Source organism: Columba livia, chromosome 20 (assembly GCF_036013475.1).
Source record: "Columba livia isolate bColLiv1 breed racing homer chromosome 20, bColLiv1.pat.W.v2, whole genome shotgun sequence".
Classification (NCBI taxonomy): domain Eukaryota; kingdom Metazoa; phylum Chordata; class Aves; order Columbiformes; family Columbidae; genus Columba; species Columba livia.
This window is the reverse complement of record NC_088621.1, coordinates 7,448,900-7,473,983: the sequence shown is the minus strand read 5'-3', so window position 1 is coordinate 7,473,983 and position 25,084 is coordinate 7,448,900. Positions and strand designations below refer to the sequence as shown.

Below are 25,084 nucleotides of genomic sequence, written 5' to 3'. Positions count from 1 at the left end.
TGATCATCTGTTTACAGGGAAAATCTTGAAGATACTAATAGAGAAGTACTGTCAAGCTGCTAAAATTTTGCCATAGTTGAATAATGGGAAAAATGATTCTCAAGATCTTGACCTGTCTGTCTGGGTTTCAAGGAATCAGCTGTGGTGTTGGGGGAATCTTGTCTGCAGATGTCGTTGACTTTAGTAATTGCAAACTTTCTGGAGCTTGGCAACAGAGATATTATAGCATCTTGTGATTCTATTACTGATCCTCAGAGCTCTTAAAAAATACCCAGAAAAATGTGAAGGTAAGCACTGAGAATCTCTACAAGCTGATGTGTCCATATCCAACAGCAAATATTCTTTGTTGGATGTGGGTTCCCTGGCACCACATGAATTTCCAAAAAGTCACTGGTATAATGGATTTGGCAAGTTTTTACAAACAGAAAGAGTTGCTCAATATTTGAGAATACCAACTTTTATTTTAAAGGCAATTATTACACTCTTAATGAGTAACACAAAAAAGTTTCTCTATTATTTCCTATAATGGCACAAGGTCTGGCCAACTTTCAGTACCTGGGTTTAAGTCAGGTTTCAAAACAGATTTTTAAAAAATGAAGGAGAGAGAAACAAAAACCTGCAGTTGCTGAGTTATGCTATTTATAATGACATTAGATATTCACAGTCATTACAGCAATATTGTGCTTTATGATCCTTATGATTTACTGGGAGAATCAGGCAAGATTAGTAATACTTCACAATTCACTTGCTAATATTTTCCGCAGGCTTTGGCTTTAAGGCGCCGCTGGGAATGCCACCTCACACAATGAAAGTTGGCCACACTAATCACGTCCTGTTTGGCACCTGGTATGATATCCTGACAATAGACACCACATTCAAAGTCTTATGCACTTTGGAGATAAGAGCTCGAATGGATCGTTATATTTAAGTGGTTTCACAGCTATTACTGTTCAATTCTGACAGGAGATATTTACCCAAATCTTGAGGATACTCTGCAGAGCATCACAGGATTATAGAGAGTCTGTTAACATATTACACAGAAAATGATCACAACCCTCCGCTCTCGAATGTGACACTGACTTTGATAGTTTCTGTTCCTCTTGGTCACTTCAGGCGACTGAAAACACTTTTTGTATTACTTACATTTTCCAAATTCTACAGGCAAATCTTATCCTGCTGAGAATTCATAGCCCTCCCTTCCTAACCTACACGAGACATTGTGCCTTAAACGCTCCCGTCTCGTGCAGGTGGGCAGCGGTGGCTGTGCCAGCTCTGCGTGCAGCTGGAGGCATCTCCCCATTCCCCAGAACACTCGCGCCCCTTTTGCAGACGGGGGGGTTGCCATATGCCAATGCAGTAGCAATTTTTGACTCACAGTCAAAAGCATCCAAAAAAGTCAGTATGCAGGATTTTCTGCCATATGGAGGAATCGTTATTTGGCCTTTTCTCTAGTTGTATGTCATTAAGTAAAATGGGAAGAAAAAAAGGGAGGACATTCTTTTCTTCTTTGCAGATCTTGCCCCAGAGTTCATCTACATTCAAAAGACAGCATTTGTTTCTGGTACCTAGAGAACCAAGTCAGAGCAAAAGGAACTTGTCAGCATGTAGGTGTTTAAGGACAGTGTTCTGTCCAATTCAACATGTTTTCTTTCGGTCTTTTACACTTTGAATACGAGTTCTTTCAGGGGAGAGGGAAAAGTATTACAGAGAGCCAGGACTGGTTTGCTGGGCTGAGAAAGACCCGGGTCAAAAAAGAACCGCACCTTCCATGAAGTCTGTCATGGTGCGTTACCTGCAGTGAAGCTGTTTTATTCTCTCTGTACACTTAGCAGCATTTTGCAGCTGTCACTAATAACACTTCCCTGACGCCTGCATGTTCTTTATTTTTTTATAGAAACTAACATGGTATTACCATAATGCAGACGTTTGTGGTTTAACTTTACAGAGCAAATATCATGGCTAGTGTACAAACAGGAAAGCAATCAGATACAGGTTTAAAAGTTATAAATATATATAGAAACCTCAATGCTTCTCTGCTTCCTTACGATCCTCCTCAATGTAGAAAGATGTCAGGAGGAAAAACCCTCCTCCGAAGACCCCAACAAAAGCACAGAGGATGAAGCTGTACTGCATGCTCCAGAAACTCCACTGGAATGAGTGAGCGTTCCTGGCCTGGATGGCATTGGAGATCTAGGGAGAGAACAAGGCTGTCATTAATCTGCAATAACATCATCATCATCATCATCATCATCATCATCATCATCATCATCATCATCATCCTCCTCCTCTCTTGGATTAAGCAGACTATGTGGTCCTTGAAAAGAATTAAACTAGGCGGACAGGGACGAAAAGCCTGCTGCCAAAGTTTATCAAACCCAGGACACAATGCACCTAAACTAACTGCTGTCCAGCTTCCAATCGGTCAAGGAATCCCATGTTCTTTTATACCTTCAGTGTCTCCAGTTACAAGAATAGAAAATATTGCAACCAATGGTTATAATGTTTGGTAAACATTAACTCATTTTACCATTTTCTAGCCCATCTCCAGCGAACTAGCACAGGACAGACAATGGGCAACGACCTTTATCATTTCTTGATGTTATTTGATAACTTCATGCATCCTTAATCAGCGTCAAATGAATAGAAATGGGATTAGCATCAATGCATGCACAAGCAGCAACACTCATTAAAAGGGAAGTGCTGGAAATTCATTTGAGAGACAGAAGTAGAAACTGCTTTGAAGCCAAAGGCATCTGAGGAGCCATGCGGTGACATTGTGAGGAGCTGGGATAAAGAAGATAGCAGGCGGCTGCTTTTTGCACTGGTTGGAGGATGAGGTTTTAAAAGCTATAAATTATAAACATTAATTTTATTTTTGTAGACAGGAAGAAAAGCTGATTTCAAGGAACTGAATAAGACTCAATACTCAACCCAGGAACTTAAAATCTCTTCTTAGCATAAAGAAAAAGATGAATGTTGAATGCAGTCCTTTTTATTCCCCCATTTGTTCTTGATGGTTAGAATATGCTACGTGACTTGAAATACATAAATATGAGACTCTTCAACCTTCGCTGGGTTCAATATGATTATTTATGACAGTTTAGGAGGATAAGAGCAAGATCAATTCTAAATGAGCACTGAGGGAATACATCAAGCACAATGGCCAAAATACAACCCTAATGTGTTTAACTTTAAAATGCTTTGTAAGAAAATCTCTGGAGCACAAAGGGAAGAAAAACAAACTCTGAAAAAGACTGTTCCTTGACTCTGCAGCCAGTTTTTAAGCTAAAGGGTTAGCTGAAGCGGGTTAGTAAACAATAGCAAGACATGAATGCAGAAGATTCAGTGGTTAATCAACAGCAGACACAGGCAGCGTTGGTATTTTCACTCGCAGCAGCATTCCAGAAGACAATGCTGTGCTCATTGCACAGGACCCCACTTGGACATACAGCAGTTTTATTCCTGGATTTATTGTCTCTGTTCTTTGCAAAGTTGCAGGGTTACCTGAGGTTAAGCTCATCTGGATAAGCTTTTTTTGTCTTCACGTGTTTCAGACAGCTGCTATTTAAGGCCACTGCATGCAAGGTACTGCAGAAGTATTCTGCACACAGGTACTGGCAAGATGCAGCAGCACATTCTGCAGGAAAACTTAATTCTGCCTGTGCCTCAAAGATGGCAAAGATACAAACATTTTCATCTTTCAGGCAGCAAGCATAAATCAACAGAATAGTCAAAAAATGGAGAACGCACAAGACATACTTCAGCTTTTAAGATAGCTCTCATTTTTGTGTATAATTCCAGCCATTTTTCATGACACAGGGCTATCAGTTATTTTCCCCTCCTGTGCATACAGCCAAATCAGTGCGAGGGCAATGGTTTCATTATACACAGCAAGGAGCAAAGTGATCTCTTCATTTGCCAAAAAAGAGAGCCAGCAGGAGGAAGCTCTGGGTAAGAGAGCACTGTCCTCTCTGCCAGACAGGGCACACTGGCAGGACTCTGGTTTTCACCCAGCTGAGGATGAGGGGGATCCCCTGGCTGGCTCAGCAGTGGCTCTGCCTGCAGGAATGGATCACTCAGGCATTTCTGTCTGGCCCTATCTAACCCTAATGCTGTTAGCATGGCACGGGGAAAGAACAGATTCCTGAGGTGAGCTGCTGAAAATCAATTTCCATATGAACAAAACTTTAAAGCAAGAACAACAGCTCTCTCTCCCATGTCCAGTAAAGCAGAAAAATCAAAGGTGTGTGTGCAGAATTACTGTGTCTGAAATCAAAAATAATGAAGGAAGGAAACAACACTGACAGATATCAGCCACTGGAACAAAACCAAGTGAACTGCAAGGAGAGAACAGGCTACTTTGTCCAGAAGCACTTGAGATCAAGTAAGTGGAGAAAGGGCAGAGAAATCAGTTCTTAAACAGTATGGGAGTCCAAGGTTAAGGTAATTTGAGACCAGAGCTTTGAATGCCAATTAGTATGAAAGAGCAACCATTGCAGTCATTCTTGTTCTGATTTTCAAAAGAGCATTGACTAATTGCAAGACTTCAAACGTTATGATTTAAACTAAGAGCTTCAGGTCTCAAGGCATAAAATGGTATTTGATTAATTTCCATGAAACTCCTCACGAACTAAGCAGAAAGTGCTTAAATCGAACTACAATACCCATGACACTGTCTTTGCAAAAACAGACACCTTCAAAAACGTAAGAGTTTGCAAATTAAAAATAAATTTATATGCACTGCACGGAACTACTCACAGTTATCGATATAGGAGTATATGCTACATACCTGCCATGTCACAGGACCAGGTGTTGCACGCACATAAATATGTTTAGAAAAATGTCTTTCTGTATTCTAGTATCAAGGCACCAATTTGAGTAATTTCTAGTTTTGAAGCAGGAAGTGCCAACAATTCTGTGAGCGTCTTTCAGTTTCTAAAAGTTTTACCCTAAGGAAAAAGAATTCACTTACAATCCCGATGAGATATGGGCTGCCTGCATCTCCCAGCAAATGGCTCACCAAAATCTGCAGGGCAATAGCTGTGGACTGCCGTCTTGGTGTCACAACATACTGAAACAAAACACAGCACACAAGAGAATGAATATTACCAGAGTGAATTTCATGAGAATGGCCAACTACTTATGTAACATCCTGGAGAGATTAATACATTCATTTTCATATATTTCATATTCAAGCAATTTACAGGTTTGTTGACAGAAGTTACTCTGAGCAAAAGACTCCACTGAATGTTTCATTGAGGAAAAAAAGATTCAAGGAAGCAACACACAACAGGAAATGACAATAAAGTAGGAAAAACATGACTCCCCTGCCTCCATTCGGAGACTCACAGCAGCTTGTATGGATACCTGTGGCCACGTCGCCAGCAGAAACCTCCAGCCACAGCCCTGCAGTCACACTGATTTACTGATAAGGAGATTCAGCACTGACAGCCTCTGAGAAAAGATCCGGATGTAGCTGAGACCCTGCAGAACACAGCCTGACGGAGAGGGGACCCAGCCTGCCAGACCAGGAGCTTGATGGTGCTTTGATGGCAGAAATTTGCTGCTTGCAACTGGATAGAACCTGAGATACAGCTGCTCTAATAACGATACCTCAGAATGATTCTGCTTTTGAGCACACACAGTTTAAATAACAAGTTGAAGAAGAAGATGTAATGCACATCCAGAACACGGCAAAGCATCACACAGATTAGAACTATTTTTTTAAAATGAAATATAGTAATTTGGGGGTAATAAGGGCTTTATGTCTGTGCTACTGAAGATCAACTGTGCCTGAAGTACAGTATGATTCTATATAATTTGTCTCTCTCTTTCAATAATACATTTACGCAAAAAAAGCATCCACAGTCAGAATGAGACAGAAGCAGTTTTAAACCTTCATACCTTTGCTTCCAACCACTTTCTTATATCAGAGACAAAATGCTGAATATTCTCCCAGTCCTCAATTCCCTGCCTTGATTTTTTTTTGGAAACTGATCTGAACATCAGTTAGGGGATCTCAAACACTAATTAAGAGTGTGAATGGTGTTTGAATAAGAGACAAACTAAAGGTATATAATCTATATTGTGGCTTTATAGCCACCTTCAAGGAAACACTAACATGCCTGACAAGTTGGGTTTAGAAGGAAAAAAAAGATCCTGCTCTCACATTCAACTTAGATTTTCATTATCATTCTTTGTGCTTAAAGAGGCCTCAGAATATCAGATTTAAAAAACATTTACCTGTCACTCAGATGTAGCTATATCACAATAGCAACATCAATGCCGCATATTTAGGCTGGGTGCAACTGCATTAACTGACAGATAAGGAAGATAAGGAAGTGACATTGTTTGAAACACCAAGGTTAATTAGTCTTGTGACAATAATAGCAAAAAATACTTCAGTGCCACATGCAGTCAAGAACTATCCATACCAGTATGTTACAGCATTTTAACTGTACTGCACAGATGCAGAAAGCAGCAGGACAATAAGCTGTATGAATGTACGGGTTTGCAGTCAGGATGGACTGACAGAGCATTCTGCAGCACTGCATTCCTTCCCCTCTTACAGCTCCCCCATCTGTAGGAGCTAGTGCGACATACATGCTTGGCATGAAGACTGGAGCTCATACAGAATCAAAGCACCTAAAAACCTTTATTTTGTAAACAAAACCACTCATAGAATAACGCACGATTTACATCTTGTAGTTTGAGTATCATGCCAAGCTTTTCCCAGTGCTGTGGTTTTCATGCTGTGTGTCTCTCACAAACCTATTTCTACAACGTTCTCTCCTGAGGGATGAGGGCACAGCCCAGCAGCTCCTGCTCACTGCGCTCCCGGGACACTGCGGCCCACACTGAGGACATGCAGTCCACCCAAGTGCTGTTTGCTCTCAGAACCTGCCTGGAGTGCCAGATGAGCATCTGCACTTTGGGAACAGGAACAGGCTCTTGTACAGAAAGAGAGATAAAGAAACTACAGCAGAAAACTCTCGGCTTGGGAAGTAAACGTTACTATGACAGACTGTACTAGACTGGAGACTGACAGCTCTTGGCTCTCCAAGGATAGCACGTCATCTGTCCTAGACTAGATTTCTTTTCTTTTATTGATAATGACAGGCTGTGTTTGAGAAATACAAATCAAATATTGTTATGCACTTAATATATTGTGAGCATTGCATACATGAGAACAGATTAATGCATTTTTTCTCTCTCAGTGCCCTGCACCAGTTTCTCACCACATTCATTTAATATCTCATATCAGTAACTACAAGAGACACATGGAATAAAGCTGTAACAAGAAAAGTGGAAGATAAGGATAGGACATTTCCTGTAGTTACAAGGCTCATACAAACTCTGCCTGTACTATTATTCAGGTTCTTCTGCACAATGGAAACCATACGCAAGAGCTCAAGACACTATAGGGTTCACCAGGAAAAGAAGAAACCAAATACTCCCACACACAGGGATTTGAAATGGCCACAGCATCCTGCCCGTCCACAGCGACTGCCCAGTCACCCACGCTGTGACAACAATGCAGATGACATCCTGCACACTGTCATCTCCTAGGAGATCCCAGTCCAGATGCCTTGACAGATACGCAGGGTGCCCCAAACAGATATAGTTTGCAAACCCTGTCGTGCTGTCTCTGGAGGTTTCAGAGATCCTCCTGCAGACTGTGACAGAGCTGTCAGCTCAGAAAGCAGATGGAACAGACAGGCTGGTAAACACTTCTGTACCTCCCAGGGCACTTCCAAACAAAACCAGGGACATGTTGGTAGTCTTCCCAAACCCCATATTAGTTTCCAGTTCCAGTATCTCCTACGCTTTTAGCTGCCAAAACCCTAAAAGACAGAGTCCCATGACTTCACAGATGGCAAACGTATCTCATAAGGGACACTCCATGTACAGCCTCCCCGTATCCAGCATATTGTGAGCAAGACAGCTACAGCACTTCCCCACTTGCACATCACGACTGGAGTTGTACAGTAGGTACCTTCATGTTTACAGCTGAATACAGGGGACAAAGGTTGCTACATGCAACGCATCTTGATGTATTTACCACAAAGGAAAAAAGTCCTTATCATTCAGCCAGCATCTTTCTTTGTCTTCAGCTCCACAGGTCCCAGGATAAATTAATTTCTAGCTACATTGTCTGCCTAGTAGTGCCATGTGGGAAGAAAGAAAAGTCATTTTCATGGCAAAATAAGAACATGCATTAGCAAATCCAGCTGCATTATCAGAAATCCTACCAGTTCACAAGGGAAACAATGCAAAAAAAGAAATTACTGTCGTTATCTATGGCACCTTTCAGTCAATGTAATAGCAGTAATACACTGAATGCATGGGTTTTCAGCTGGATGAAACACAACTCCCAAATAAGATTGCCACTGAATGAGCAGACATCCACAACTTCAGCTGAATTCCATCGTTTTTTCTGATAAAACAATTAATAGCGTTTAGAATTCAACAGAGCCAACCTGAAGCACGCTGAGGGTAATACACTGAATGGCTGCTCTCGGGAAACACACCACTGCCCAGCTCTGCTCCACCAAAGTTTTCATTTTCCTGCTTGTTACCAATTGACACAATATTGCTTGTACCTAAACCCCAAAGTTTCCAAAATAAATACAAATGAGCGGTGTCAGTCACTTGGGAGATGAGAACTTCATCCTCTTCTGGATTACATGGATGCAGGATAGAGCACTGATGCTCCCAACAGACTTCCCGCAGGCTGCACCACGATGCAACGTTCCCTACGCTGAGACCGAGTGCAAGCACAGCTCCTTGCAGAATTTTCAGTTTGCGTTCAGAAAAGGCTTGAAGGAAGAGCTGACAGTAATCACGTGCCTTACTGTCCCTATCGTCTATCAACAGCATCTAACTCAGTGATGCCGCCTTCCTTTTTAACAATAACAGGGGAGAGAATTAAAATACAGATGGAGGAGTTCAAAGAAAAGTAAATTGAGAAACTTAAAAAAAAAATCCTTCAATGGTGCTTCAACTGATGAAGAAGAATGAGAATTGTAACAGTACTTGGTTCTATTGAAAACAAACCAAACAGTGATTTCAAAATAAACTGAAATAGAAGCTAATAAAAAATTTCATTTTGAACCAGTGATAGTTTTCCTGCGCCTGTTCACTGCTTCAAGGCTACAGCTCTTGTCTCATGGGATAATTGCTTCTGACTATTCCCTGGGAGTCAAGAAAGAAACAAAACCCTCTTGCTGCTGGATGAGGTTTTAAGCAGGTAACCAATTCACTAATGCTGACCGCAATTTTTGTTTTTGTATTAAAATTCCAGAGTGCAGAAAACTGACATGTAGAAAGCAGCACCATGAAAGAGTAACTTGGAATATAATGCAACAGTCAATATCAGCAACGCTGTGTTGAAGAATCATGAAATAGAAGTTGTTCATTCCTTCATCTCAGAAAGACTCTTCGGGCTCTGAGGTGTGAGGATGAACAGGCTCATGTGAACAAGGCAAGATCAAGTCAGTGGAAGGAGAGCTCTGGAGCGCTTCACAGTGAGTCCCTTTTGTCACTAGATGGTGCTGAGCATTTGGCTATTACTTTCAACATCCTTTTGCACAGAATACTATAATAGAAATACTTTAATCTCTGCTCAGTTTTTCTACCACTTGTAAAAATAAGTTTAGTTAGCTGTTAGGAATGCCAAGGACGTTGTATCTTCTGAGCAACTAAGACTACAGTGACAGCAACCTCAGTTATAAATTTCCAGTTCCTGAGGTAGCAAGCCATGATGACAGCCTTGTGGGCAACTGTGTCCCACATGAGCCAAGGCTGCAAGTTTTCCTCACTGTCCTAAACTCTTGTGACATGTTATTGTACATCACTGCATTTTGTGCTATAATGGATGCATTCACGGTGGTTCCTATATGAAAGATTTATTATGACACTGAAGTTTAAAGTAGCAATCTGCAAATAAATTTGAGCTCCCTTAGAATGAAGAACTACTACATAAAATGGAAGATGCTCACGTGGCTCTTGTTCAGGCTCTCTTCAGCTACTGGTTTTCCATCATTTACTTGAGGGTGGGAAACAGCCAGAGGTTCCTGTGCTGCTGTGCCGTTACCTCTGGGTCTTCTCTCATGGGTCATGATGCCTTCACACAATTTCTGTACTTTGTCTCCTATCAGTACCAACTGCATCAGCATTTTGCCTGCGTCACACTTGCCTCAACAATCTCTGTCTCTCAGGTAACGTCCTGCATGAAGTGTTTGGGTTACAGTCACATCCACCGTTCTGTAACACGGGGACCCCACAGAAGAAGGTTTTGAACAATGTGGTTGGACTCGATCTTAAGGGTCTCTTCCAACCAAAATGATTCTATGATATTATATTGGGAAAAGCTGAAAAACTCAAAATAAGGAAATAGTTTCACAAGCACTTACCAACAGTATGTCTGTGACAACAGCCCAGTTTACAGATAAAAACAGTTCTCCAAAGGCAATAAAAATCTGCAAAAGAAAAGAAAAGAAAGCAGTGACTATACACACTGCTTTGTCCTTCGTCGTGAAGATGAAGGCAGGCTCACTGTGCTTATCTAAGAGTTGTTGTACATACACATCTACTTACAAACTAAACATCTCTGTCTATGCTCACAAACACTAACTTCATCTTAAAAGGGAGAAAAGGAACCAGAGAAGGTAAATGGGTTGCTTTGTGTCACAAATCCTCAGCAGAGGAGCCAAAGTAGGAAACATATACTATTCTCCCGCATAAACTGCAGTGAACTGCTGAACCCTAGAAGAGGAAAGCAAGAGCCTGTGAAGAGAAACATCCAGCACAGGTTTAAAAAGTTCTTAAAGATCTCCCTTTGTTTGGTTTCCAAAAGAAACCAGTAAAATACTTCTGTGCCAGTACAAGTATTGTTAAAAGCTCCTTCAGAGACATAACTTCCAAATGAAATGAACTCCAAGAGACACGCAGCCTCAAAGGCTCCGTGCCCTGTGGGAATTCCCTGATTCAGCACAGATGGAGACCCAGCCATCAGGAAAAGGGGCAGGGACCCCAACCACCTTCACAGCTGTGATCTTAGGAAAGATTAACCCTTTCGGCCAGCCTTGGACATGGATTTGATCAGGCTGTACAGACTGATCGATCCTTGAGGAAAGCATTAAAGCTGCACTATTAAGCTGGAGCAGTTCTATAAGGCAGAATCTATTTAGTGATGCAGGCCACAAGTCAGATGGCACCTAGGAAATAAAATCCATTATAACAACAGGTGCCAGCACCTTGTTTGTAAGGTCTTGGTCAAAATGTTGTGTCTGGGTGATGAAAACACAGTCCTAAGAAAGGAACAACGGCAAATGATCAGATCTTTTCAGAGGGGTAACCTACATTGTCCTAGGAAGAATTCATCTTTAGGAAATAAGTTATGCTTTCAACCTAGAGTTTGAAAGAACAGGAATTATTGAAAAATTTTCCACAATAAGATAATGTGCTATTCAGTGGCTAAGGCCTCATACTGCAGAGAATAATTATTTCATACAGAATTGTGTTAACATTAGAGACACAACTTTGCTAGCTTTTCTCTTCTTTCCTAAGGTCTTAAGTGGATTGCAGTTGTAGTTGTAACCCAGACAGTTTTGGAAGGTAATAAATCATTCCACAGCTTGTATCAAGGTATCTTGCTGAATGGCAGCACAGCCTTCTGGTGTATCAACCCTTCCTCCCAGTTTGGTGTCCTCAGTAAACTTGCTGAGGGTGCACTCAGTCCCTTCATCCAGGTCACTGATGAACAGGTTGAAAAAGTTGAATCAGTATGGCTGGACCATAAAGGATCATCCATTTCTGTCTTTTCAAAAAGAACCACGCCAGGCAGGTGTATCAGAGACAAGAACTGCAGAACGCCCCCTTCAAAGGCAAGCTGCAGGGCAAGACAGCATCCTGGTACAGCGTTACCATCAAAGATAAGCCTGTTAAAATCTAAGTTACCATAATACCAAATATTTTTGTCCAAGGTTCCCAGTCACAAGGTTCAGTCATCACTTTCTAAGCACCTGCTACACTGCAGACAGCACACATCTTACACATCTTTCATCTTGTTTTGGAGACAGGAACACATTTAGACAGAGCCTCCTCTGAGATAACAAAACCAGATATTTTTCTCTGTCTTTTCAAAGATAGTCTTCAAAATCACAAATTGGGTGTGCAGAAAGAGAGGAGAAATCTCATGACATTTCAGTTCACGGACCCAAACAGAAACCTTGGAAGTCTGGTCACATTTCCATGTTAACTTGAGAATTCCTGTGCTTTGAAACATTTCTTCCAGCTTTGGCTATAAAGAATTAAACCTGTCTTGTTCCCTTTCATTATCCACTCAAGCCAATGGAAAGCACCATACAGAAACTACTATGATTGCACACTGATGCTTTTTGGCTTCAGTAGCTTCTGCAGAGTGAAGTGATGGAGACAGGTTTGGTAACATCAGAGTGCTGAGCAGAGAGCGACTGGAAAGTCACTTTCCTGCAAGTGTCCTATACAAACGGAAGATTCGTTTCAGTGGGGCCTTCAAATTGGATGCACCAGCTGGCACGCCACTCCAATTCTCACACCAGTATGAGCAGTGTCAGATCTTGTTTGGAAAGCAAGGAGAGGCATGGCTGGTGCCAGGGAAGGAAATTGTTAAGCAGCTGTAGCGGTAAAAGTACTAGAAGAACCAGGTGCTTAGATTACGTACAATTTATTAACACTGCACATTGTTGACATTGCATGTTGGAACACCTTGGTCAAGCACATCAAACCAAACACAAAATGGCAAAGTCTCTGATTAAGAGACCAACTGGTCTGCCCATGGGAAGAAACTTAAGGAACAGAGTTATCCATATCCTGGTTGAGAATTCCTCCCAGAGAACACACTGCATGAAAACACAACACTCTTTGCAAGGAGTGAAACATTTTAAACAAATTTATTTTTATCGGTTCTAAAAAATTCAAAACCAGTATATTGATTCACTCATATAACACAGACTGGCAATTGAAACTGTTGTTCTGTTTCTTTAATGACAAAAAAAAAAGGATCGAGGGACATAGTCAGAGCAGGGCCATGTGGGAACCTGAGTAGCAGAAAAAGAAAATGGCCAATTCTTTTGGCACTCAGGTGTGCAATCTTGAATCTAAAAATAATCATTGGTTTCACATTTTGCTTTGTGTACACACTCTCAGGTATGCAAATCCATTTGTTTATTCCCTTTGTGTAAAGGTGTTTTTCCACAGGAACACACATTCCTGAGGAGTCAAAAAGAAAACCTCTTTGAAAAAGTGTTATTCTTAGAAGCAAAAAAACCCTGAAGAAGTAACCTTTTGCAGAGAACGGTTGATTACTGTAATTAACTTCACTTGAGTCCTCTTATTTATGTTAATCATGGTAATTGTGGATATGGAGTCAGAGGAAAAAAGCTCGGAGTCTTTCCCTAGCTGTTACCAGATTATAGTTTAAGCAAGGTTTACATTCAGTTCCCTCTCACAGGGAGTTTTTGGAACAATTCATCATTCCTCGTAAGGTTGTGTTCTTCCCTTTACTGAGAACAGAATGTAAGTGATTTACACTTCAGTTTGCGTTGTCAAAAGCTTGACTTTGAAGATCAGCTAGTGATGTGGGGCTTTGAAGGTGATGGCTAAATTATTCTTAGCAAGAACTGTGTGTATTGTACTGTCACAAGTACAGCAATCTTCAAGCATTCAGAGAACAAAAATAAATAAGAATACTAAATTAGTCACATAGCATTCAAAATTAACATAAGATTGAGACTTCCTTTAACTACATTTTTAGAAAGGAACACTCTAGCTTCATGCAGCTAACTACACAGGCGCGCTATTCTGTTCTTCAGTGTGGGTGGACTCTCTAGGTCCTGAGGCCCGATTTCTAAGGCTCTGACTGGCTGCCCTTTTCACGAGGCCAAGTAACGCACAAGGTGGCTTTCACAGGACAGACCGCAGCTGTGGGTGGTGTTAGAGCTTCCAGGCCACCATGTCATGAGTCACTAGAAGCTCTTAATGGTCTAGAAGATTGCAGAGAACTCTGCAAAAGCCACCCCTCTCCTCCTCCTCCCCCTTCCCTATCTCCCCAGGATTGCAGAAGACGTTTTTTGAATGATAGACAGCTTGGCACTTACAAAAGTGGAAAGGATGTTCGTCTGGGCCACCATCAGAGCTATGTAGAGGCACAGAGCAGAAACGAACATGCTTGCGGCACAGATCAGAGGATCAGCTTTATTGTTTATCTTCCTCAATCTTCTTGCAGCTTCTGCCCCAGCAATGACACCCAAGATTCCCGTTCCAATGGTGATGCCTCCAAATATTAGGCTGGTGACAAAGCAAAGAATTCAGTTGAGCATAGTAAGACAATACTGTGGGAAAAAAAAAATGTAGTGTTAGCTTATACCTCTAGTTTCAGAGGAATCTTTATTGGGGAACTTGAATTTTATTCCACTCAATCTAACCGTCCATCTCCTTCTAAACGTATTTAATCCCAAGCCCCAACTGAAACTAGGCCTCTGCAACTGGGGGTCTGTCCTGTGGAGCTGATATTTTCTCATTCACAAAGCAGCGTTATGCACCAGGCACCTGCCTTGGACATCCAGTGATTTAGGGGAGACACAGACACCTTGATCACCCTGTGAACAAATCTCCTCAGTCATCCCTAAAACACAGATGGAAAAACTCTGTTGTCTTGGAAGAAATCCTATCACAGGGAATGATACATATCTAAATTATAACCCTCTAGTTAGCACAGCTGAGATGAGTAATTTCTCTGACTATAGGAAACATCTACCCCTTCTCAGAAGGGTTCAAAGAATACCAGTTAACTAGTGGGAGGTCCATGTAGGATTTTCTGAATACAAAATTTCAAATGCCACTCAGCTTTGTGTGTCTGCAAATGCAAATGTGTTCTCCAGGAATGACAAGTTCACTTTTTAAAAATATGTGTTTGAATAGCTTAGAAGATTCAGCTTCCGAAGAGACTTCCATATGTGCTTTTCTCTCTGTCTCAAATGAGATCCTAGTGACAAAGCAAGTCTCTTGCAACAAGACCAGTGGTGCCACTGATTGTTTAATGCATCATCATTCTGAGGCAAATGGGGACAGGAGCATTGTGTTTGGAGCACAAGTGCTTCTAAATATTTCAGAGTGCTACAGAGTAAATTCTGTACCTTTTGCTAAGCTTTCTCTGATTGTAAAGCAGAGTAACCAGCTAGAATATGATCTATTCCTTTAAACCACAGTGCATCTACTTCTTAATTTCTTTCTGGCTGATCAAGAAGAACTCAATAATTCTACAAGAAACAAACAAACCAACAGACAAACAAGTAATGCTATACAAGATAACAAACTTCAAGCATATTTGTACTCTCCCTGTAAGTTCTTCAGGATTCTGATCCATCACTCACTATAGCTTGATGGTGACAACATGGATTGTCACTAGGCAGAATAACCATCTTAGAGATTTGTCCAGAAGTGGTAAGTTCCAACATGACACTAGTTGACTGAAGCATTCATGGAATTGTGTTTAGAAAATTGTTGTGTTGTAAATTGCAGTTGAAATAAACCTACAGCTGGAAAAATGGGAACAGCTAAAACTAAATCCAAGCACAGTTTAATCGGCAGGGAGTAGGACAGTACAGAAGCCTAGTTCAGGGAAAGGCTCTGATGGGATCTTTTAGGGTCTGAGAATGCTCACTTCTCTGTCTGATCTGTTCAAGACTGTTTGCACAAAGATCTGAACAAAAACTTCCCAATGCCTATCTATCTACCTTGAAAGCAGTGAGACTTGAGTCAGCTGTGGTGCCCCTTGAGTTTGTGTTTCTAGGGAGTCCAAGGGACACAGCGCTGATCCTCAAACACAGGCTGCAACTGCTGAACAGCCAGAGGGGAAACGTCCTGGAAGTATCCCCAGCCAGGTCTGGAAATGTGCACTGACAGCTACAGGTCTGACATAGCTGTTTATATTATGTTTCTTTACATCCTCCTGGAATAACAGTCTAAAACCTGCCTTATGCTGCTTCTGGCACTAGCTTATGCCAAGGTTATATTTAGAGCAACCTGTAAGAAGCAGTACATGAGGTTAAACCCTCAGGTGCTCCGTTTTACTTCCCTGAAGACAATGTCTGCTCTGGCAACACTACTGTGGAATAATAATTCAGAGGGTGGATTAGAAAACAAAACATAGGCTATTGCCTTCAGCTAAATAAAGGAAGTATTTAAACTGTATCTGTTAACAGAAACAGCTGAACAGTTTAAACTGAGAAATAATCTCATTCAAAAAGCAAAAGAACTCCATTACCAGGAGACACACTCAAGGTATGATCACTGCTTTTCCCTTTAATTGTCTTTGCCTGGAAAGACAATGTAGTAAGCTGTTAGTTCTTGGAAATCCATTGTGAAGGCAGAGACTGAAACCAGATTTGGGAAACCTCTGACAGAAAGGTAGGGACACTGGTGTGGAGGCCACTGGTATCGAGTCTGTACACAGAAGTGTCCCAGTGCTCACTGGTATTGCAGGTAGCCATGAAGACTCAAGAGGAACAGGAACAGCAAACATATTTTTCTATTCTGGGTAACACATTGTAAGGGAAAAAAAAAATCTCTTCCTAGCTGGGGAAAAGTGATCTCCAAAAAGTTGTATTATGATTGCTTCGAAGTCCTGTCCTTTTGTAAATTCCCCTTGCCCATCCAACATTTGATACTTACGAATCTAGACAGCCTCTGTGAGTGGAGCTCTGCTGGCAGTTACTCACAAGACCAAATTATCTTGTCTTGATGTAATGATATGATACTAGTTCAAATTCATCAAGCTTGCTTTATGCTGGGAGTCACAGTGACCTGGCCAACATAGCAGTTTTAAAACCAGACTATCAAGAAGGCAATAGGAAAGTTACCAAACAATGGATCTAAACATACTTAAATGGGTATTTAAGTAGCTTGGGGTGCACAGTTGATTGTCAGCTGAAGTCTCCTTGCTAAATCTGCCCCTTTTTTCCCATAAGCGTCCCTGCTCCTTCTTTCCACTTAAACAGGGCTACCAGCATCTTTCCAGTTAACTGAGTGATTATAAACAAATAGCAGTGTCTCAGCATACCTGGAAGCAATTTAACACTCACACCAAATCGCATTCACAAGAAGTGTTCACAGCCACATCCTACCCCCTGCCTTTGGGATTTAGCACTGTGCAGTGTTTCCAGGTATGTTTCCATAGTCATGTGCACCTCACCTGTTAGATGAATTACATGATTCTTGGAGGCACGGAGACACAATGCCCTGGACAACCTGAGCCCTGTAAAGAAACAGCGGAACCCACATTCCCAGGGCTCCAGTAACGAAGGCCATGGCAGTCAGACCCAGCGAGGACCAGACAAAACTCCAACTGAAAGTCAAAAGAAAAAAAAATGAGAGATACTAGAAGAATGGTGTGTGAAGAAAAAGGGAAAGCCTACCTGCAACATCCAGGATTTTAAGCAATAACAAAATTCATTCAAACATCTTGGTAAGAAAATGGACTCTCTTGAAGATATGAATTTTAATTAGGCTTTATCTATGAACATCAACAGTGAAGCACTAATTAGAGCTAAGAGCATGACCTACTGATTTCATATTAAACCCCAGACCTGGTCTCTTGAAAATTTCATTGCCAATTTCTGCTAAAACAATTACTGTGAATTTTTTCAGAGCAAAACTACAACAATAGAGTGGGCAAGAATTTAATGGCTTAGTAGATAAATTACAGTGTTCTATGTGCAAGTCTAAATGCCTCAGGATGGTTTAAAGTTGTTTGTGTAACCAATATAAACGAGAGTAACATCTGGGTCTTCCACACTAGTAAGATGTAGCGGCTGAAGCTCTCCTGAACTCTACCTGAGTAACTACAAACAGATGCCCAGTCTGCAGAGAGAGTTTTCAGACAAAAGGAGACACATTTTTAGAAACTATCCAAATCTTGTCTCCTTCCTGCCCTATTCTAGGGGAAAATTAACTTTTTACTGGTCTCCTTCTAGTTAATAGCTTAGGAAAAAGTCCCCTTTGAGGTCCATAGTGAGGTGTGAAATGTTAAGACTAAATAAAAGTGCTGCAAATGACCAGGTGACCATCAGATGAGAGGACTTCTTAAGACATGGAGCTAACTCTTCATTTTCTAAAGATAAATGGCTCTTGGACTTGATTAAAAGTGGAAGTACCTGGGTTTTGGCAGCATGTCCTTATGCTTTGGACATCAATTGCCAACAAAAAAGAAAATTGAAATCTATTTTTACAACATTGCTGGAGGTTGCAAGGAATGTCTTTGCAGAAAAGCAACTTCAACAATAGCCTAGTTGTTGAAATGTCAGGAACGTTCTTTTTTGATTCAGGGAAGTTCATTTTTCATTCACTTCACACTGTACTGCCTACAAATTGTGATCCAGCAAACTGGATCTCTAACGCACTTGCTGTTTTGGATGCAAACAGAATGCAAATCTCATTGCCAATTAGAAAACACCGGACCCTCTAGAAAAGGAACACTCCAGAGACAGCCAAGGTTACAGGAAGGCACATCTCTCCTAAAAGCCTTGTCTCAGCCCCCGGGCAGCAGCCTGCAGGCACAGCGGTGCGGAGCCGGGCCTGGCGCAGGGGCACAGCGGCATCTGCTGTTCTGCAGCCCGGCTGGTGCTTCCTCCCTGCCCTGGCAGGGGCTGCAGGGTAACCGGGGTGAAAAACTGGCTGCAACCCGTGTTTTACTTGCTCCTGCAGGTCAGCTGGTGTTGACTTGTATTTTTGTGTGGTTGAAAGGAAGGGGTCATCTGTCAGCTACAGGTTAGCTGGTCAAAATACATGTACAATCATTTATAAACCATATTGGGGTCCTACAGACGTTGACCTCTTGTGCCAGAGGCACAGCAGGCTCACACATACCATATAAAGACTGCCTGAGATGTGCTGATCCATTTCCGCAGGCACTAAGAATTACAGATGAAGTTACACCTGCAAAATATTCACTGCTACCAATCTAGCTTACCCTACATCTTAAAGCCAGAGAGAAAGGGAAACTCAGCATGAAATAAAGTTAAATTTTAAATAGGAGCATGCTGCCATCAGAACTTTGCCTCTTTCCTCCTCCTCAAAATGGGAGGATAGCAGAAGCAAAGAAATTATTAATATCTTGTGTAGCATTCCTGTAGCGGAAGAAAGATTTTATTAATGGTGTTTCAATCACCTTGTGCACAGCATACAATACAAAGGAGCTGAGTGGGATTTATTGGCCACATTTCTAATAATGGAATGGTCGTTCCTCAGTGGAGGGAAGCTTTTTTGCTAAAATCACTTACTTCTTGGCCAGTGATATGACATCTTGACACCAAGTGGTCTTGGCAGCTCTGTGTACTCCTGGTTTCTCAGCTGCTTCTCGTATTGTGCCGGAGATGCTCAGAGCTCTGTGTGCGGCTGTCCTTCTCTGGGTCCTGTGAGGGACCAGTAGAATCAGAAGAACCAGTGCTAGACCTCCCATGCAAGGAGTTACCTGTAGAGACAAGGCTGGTTAGATCAAGGATACCTTTTTCTTAGAGTGAAAACTCCACAGCAAATCAAATTCAGTGTTAGAATTACATATCGGAGAATTGCAGATATGTTCAGAAATAGATGAGATCTGCTGTTTGTACATCATATTTGTGAAGAAGACAAGTGACTTTGGTGATTTATGGCAACTTTGGAGGAAAGATAATAGATTCGCCCTCCTCATCATACAGATACATGATCAGTCTCTCTGATTCTGGATAAAAACATGTCAAGAAAGAACTCTGGCCACAAATAAAATAATTACTGATACAGTAATCAGTGTTATCTGAATAACACAAGACTGTTAGTCCAGTAAACATTCTTCCCCACTCATTCTGTACTTGCTAGTTAATTTTATAGATTAGTTAAGAAGGATCTGAGTAAGTATTTCCAAAGCACTAGGTGCTCAGTATGAAGAGACACCAAGATGACATGACCAGAAGAGTTTTTTTCTTGAAACTCTCAAATAACAGAAGTTGTTCCCAACAGCATTTCAGAAAACAAACTCTATTTTCCTAAAGAATTATGCTGGTGCTACCGGTATAACAATCAATTTACTTTCAGTTTGCTCTGAGCAGGTCTTGGTGCACTGACAACCATTGCAAGTGTGTCCTCAGGTAAGAGGGACATCAGCACCTGCCCTGACTGCTGTACAATGTCACCTCTGCCTGCTCGCACTCTGCAGGACATGGGTATGAATCTTCCACTTGTCCTGCAGGAAGAGTTCTCTTAAACACCGACTTCATGACCAGTCAGACAGCAGAAAGTCCTTCCATTGCTCACCTCTTCTAACACAACAAACATAAGTAATCCAGACCCCAGTGATGATGCTGATTTTACAGTGAATGGCTTAGCACCATGAGTGGAAGGGAATAACTCACCCTGAATGCCCAGTGCCAGTCCCCTGTGGCCTCTGCCATGCCGGCTGCCAGGACATAACCGAGACCACTGGAAGCAACAGAAAGGAATAATCAGTCGGCACCAATGACTTCTTGATGGCTGAGATGATGGCTTGCCAGCTAAGGACAGCACAGAGAAGTATTCTGTCTTAGTTTTCAAAACAGATAAACAGAAACAACCCTGACGGTCTACGCCAATCTGCTTGCCAGCCAGCATTAAAAAGAGTCTAACCTTCTCTGAGCAAACTTGCACGATGGTGGCAATAACGTCCCAGATTCCTCTTGGAATAGACATTCTGTAGACTGCCACTGCAAACCCAGGTCAGACAGCCCATAAAGTTTATTTACTCTTTTCTGGGGTAGCCACCTCTATTAAGTCCTGTGGGGTTTCCTTTCGTTTTAATCTGCCTTCTGGGCTCAGCCTTGGCTGCCTGCTCTAATAAACAGGACACCTCCAAAACACTTAAAAACCCTTCTCCACCTCTTCTTCAGACACAGCATCAATTTAACTAAAAGAGGAGAGGGAAGTGCCAGTTCTTCCTTGGGAGGCATGTAATTGAGAGTTCTTGAAAAATCTGTCACGTAAACAAATATCTGAAAGCTTTTGTCTTACAAAACCCAGAAATAAATCACGTACCCCATGCACATATTTCTTTTAGAATTGATTCAATATTTTATTCGAAGTCTACCAGTTTTAAGAGTTTAGATTCTACCTTAAAAAATCTGGGGGAAAAAAACAATTTTTTCTTCAAGATAAATAAAGAAATAAGCCTAACCAGCTCTATTTAAACATTCAAAGCAAGTGACAAATCCTTTTGCAAGAGCCAGTGCAGGTATACATCAAAATCTGTCTAATCGAGGCTCAAGGTACATTGAATTGCAGGCGAGGTCAGACAGAATTTCAAAAGGCAGGTCAGTTACTAGCAAGAAAACCAACCTTCCCACTGGAATGAAGATATAGAAGATAGATAACATCGTGGTCCTTTTTCCTTCCTCAAACAGATCTGCAATGATGGTAGGTGCTATTGTGGAAAAACTGGCCGTGCCGACCCCAACTAGTCCTCGTGAAAGAAAGAATATCCAGTAATACTGCCGACAAAAGACAAATTATAGTCCAAAAAATGCCCATATGAGAAAGAAAGCAAGCTTACTATTAAAGAGGTGCATTTTAGTGGATCAAATGTGTCAGAGGAAAATGAGAATTCAACTGCCTTTTGCATGTCTGTATTCCCTGTACTCACACCTGCTTCCCTCACATCCCACTGCTGTGCTTTCCACTTTCTACACAGTAGTGACTTCTTAGAGTGACACCCAGAAGGAAATACAGGGCAGGGTGAACAGACCACAAGCTTGCCGAACAAGCTGCAACACCATAAGGTCATAATTAACAGAATTTGGGACAAAAATAAGATCCCATCAATTGCAACAGTAATGTGTGGGTTCTCTGTTGCCTAGGCTGGACTCTGCCATCCCATAAAGTGCTCCCACACAAAGTCCACTTAGTCCAGGCTTGTGGAGTGAGAGCTCACTGATTACATCTGTGATCAGAGAAGGACTCTATTAGCTCCTGCAAGACACATGCAGATTGTTTTCACAGTACCCTCTGAAGAAGCAACGTACCAATTCATTGATGAATGAACTGCCTAATGTTACACCAGACCAGAACAAAATACCAGCTCCAAGGATGATTTTCCTATTGTACCGGTCACCGAGGTATCCAAAGAGGGGGGCAGCCAGCATGTAGCACAAGATGAAGACTGGAAATCCAAGAAGGAGCAAAGTCAATATTGGTCAAATTATTTTCATCATACGCACTCCTCACCTTTCAGACAAACTCAGATTATTTTTTAAAGCAGAGGTTAAAGGCAGGCTGAGTTCATTGAACTAGTAGGTTGGTTGATATTTAGAAGAAGATAGATGCAGATTCAAAAAAACCTATACAAAAATAAAACGTGTGAATTTCTCAAGTTCTGTATTTCTTGAGAAGTTCCTTAATCTTTTGTGATTCACATACTGTGGGATCTTTGAAGGACTCAACTCCAGCCTTCCCTAAACTAAAGACTTAGAGTTTTGCAGTATAGTCAGCCTGCCCACAAGTGGAAGTGAACAATACCACACATGAGTAGGAACTAGAAAAAATAAATAACTAGACTGTATTTTAGGAACAGACCACCTAGATGCAAGGCGAAGTAAACTATCTGAAGAGATTTTATTACCTGTTTGCAGCAGACCTGTATCCCCATCGCTAAGTTCGAAGTATTTCTGTATATCTAACAGGATCCCTGCAAGAGAGTGAAACGCTCAATGACAGCGAAAGGCCCTGCTCAGTCCTTGTGATGCTGTTCATTTGCCAACTCACAGCTTTATCTCAAGAACAGGGCTTGCAAGAACAGCAACTGTTAATATATTCATTATATACATTATTCCAATTAGCCAGGGCTGCAGATCTATCATCTCACCTATCTTGCATTTCTGCATTATATTCCTGAAAAAAAAAAAACAGCAGAAGATGCTGCTTTGAACAAGCATAAGTTTACTCTGATATTGAAAGATATAAATTGAAAAAGAAATTTCTTATTATGCAGCTTTAGTTTTGCCAAAATAGTAAAAATCAAAACATTATTAAGAGGATGAAGCCACCACTTGGGAGAACAAGTTCTGTGTAAATTGTCTGCTGCGTTCACAGAAGCTGATCTACAGCAGAACGGAGCTCGGGGTGAGGCTCACAAGAGGTGCCTGCTCTGGTCTTACAGTGGATTTTAGGCGTTATGCTGTACACTGTGCTGCTGCAGCCACTTCAAAGCATTCTTGAGCCAACAAGTTTAAAGCTAAATCCATGCACAGTCCCCACGGTTGCAGCATCATCAGTGTCCTCACTATTTACTGATATCTCAGTGTAGATCAAGGTCCAGACTAACAGCAGCACCACAGGTTTTACAGCTCTTTCTCAGTGACTTTTGCACATACTCTGCATTTAGGGTTTTTCTAATGGTCTCAGAAGTTTAAGTCAGTGACTTCATTCAAAATGACAAATACCTTCTGAAGGCCTGTCCTAGGAAAGAACATTTTTCATAATTAAAACAAGACAATCAATTGTATCTATTCTTTCTGATAGCCAATTATCAACACATAGAAATGCTGTATTACAGGAACTTCAGTTATGGACTGACATTTAGTACAAATCACAGCTGACACAAGACTTGAACTGAACCACAACTTTGACTTTCACACAGAGCACCATTAAAATGTTATGCCCTCCAAATAACTGAAATAACTGGCCTGGCCAGCTATTGGGAAATTGCAAAGCATCAATCTGAGCAACTTGGAACAGGGTAACAGATCACAGAGGAAAGTCTGACCACCGTTATTAACAAACTGAAGACTCAATTCCAGCAGACAAGTGGAAGAGTTTGTTTTCTGAGTGAAGATTGATGTAAACTCTGTCAAAGCCTGTCAACAAAACTGCCTGGAAACCACAATTTCATAACTGCCACCGGCTTACTTTCAAACAAATACTGAAGCCGCTCCTTCCTCATTTTCCTGTTAACTTATATTTAATAATATGTTCAGACATATGGACAGCCCAACTCAAAAATACTGATGCAGGAATTCTGCAACGCTGCTGAATTCTAGCAGATGACCAATATATTGCTGTGATATAAACTGCAATTTACAGATTTCTCCCATGACACAAAATGTTATAGAGTTAACTAAAAAGTGTTTCGGTCATATATTGTCATTAAATTATATGTTTGATATTTCAAAGGCCTGGACACTATCCCCATCTCTGCTCTTAAATTTGTCTGTGTCCCTGAAGTTACCTCATGCACAAAAACTGAGCATGTTAACAAGGAGACAAGCTTTACTTCACAGGCCTTCTTGAAAATATTAAGCTCTTAGCATGTAGATGAGCCAAAGAACAGGTCAAAGCCTGGAATGAGCCAAATGACTGCTGGCATTTAATACTTTCAAGCACATACCCTCCTGGCATCCCAGTTCTTGCTCAAAGATATTTTCATGCTCTCCTGTCCCCTGCCCTTCTCCAGGGAAAGTTACTTGACAGTAGAACTCACATATGGAAGATTTTCACTAATAGTCTTGCAGTATCATTCAGCATGCACTCCTACTTGTTTCCTTCCCTCCTGTGTGTGTGGTTAACAAGTACTCAAAAGAAAAAGTTTTAAACTCCATTCTCTTGACACAACCATGTTACACTCTCCATTGCAGAAATCACACCATTTCCAGCCTCCCTTGAACAAATTTGAACAAAGACAACATAATTTCTGGACTTTTAATGAGGGGAAAGGCATCAACATTCTTCAGATAAAGGAATGCTATATCTAATCTGCTAGATCCAAAGAACACCTGGTAAGCTGCCATATACAATACAGGGAAGCTTCTTAGTCAAATCTCTGTAGAATCCAGACACAAAAATAGACTAGTTGCTCTGTATGCTGAAGTCTGTTTATAAAAGACTTAAAAACATAAATCTTAAGCATTTAACAAATGTGATTTTTATAGGCATTCTACTCACCATTATTAACTACTACATTATTTATTGGCCTTACAAGAGTTATAATTGGCCTTAAGAGTATGACCAACAGGCTAAAGCAGGTGAGAAAGATTAAAAAGACATA

At 41.2% G+C, this 25,084-nt stretch overlaps 1 protein-coding gene across 8 annotated transcripts in view; it reads right to left on the bottom strand.

The window, feature by feature from the left end:
* Window positions 1–441: 441 nt before the first annotated feature.
* LOC102085562 (SPNS lysolipid transporter 3, sphingosine-1-phosphate (putative)) overlaps window positions 442–25,084 on the bottom strand; it is a 42,424-nt gene continuing 17,781 nt past the window's right edge. For 5 of the 8 annotated variants that reach the window (XM_065037157.1, XM_021286970.2, XM_021286975.2 and 2 more), the window contains 11 exons: window positions 22,664–22,729; window positions 22,068–22,204; window positions 21,385–21,536; window positions 20,430–20,496; window positions 19,323–19,513; window positions 17,237–17,389; window positions 14,142–14,331; window positions 10,416–10,481; window positions 4,973–5,071; window positions 2,022–2,190; window positions 442–1,565 (listed from right to left, as the gene is read on the bottom strand). In XM_065037157.1, coding sequence (XP_064893229.1) covers window positions 2,023–2,190; window positions 4,973–5,071; window positions 10,416–10,481; window positions 14,142–14,331; window positions 17,237–17,389; window positions 19,323–19,513; window positions 20,430–20,496; window positions 21,385–21,536; window positions 22,068–22,204; window positions 22,664–22,729 — 1,289 coding nt within the window. In that variant the 3' untranslated portion in view covers window positions 442–1,565; window position 2,022. The remainder of the gene's footprint in view (window positions 1,566–2,021; window positions 2,191–4,972; window positions 5,072–10,415; window positions 10,482–14,141; window positions 14,332–17,236; window positions 17,390–19,322; window positions 19,514–20,429; window positions 20,497–21,384; window positions 21,537–22,067; window positions 22,205–22,663; window positions 22,730–25,084) is intronic. The other 3 variants (XM_065037158.1, XM_021286969.2, XM_065037156.1) reach the window with 3 other exon arrangements.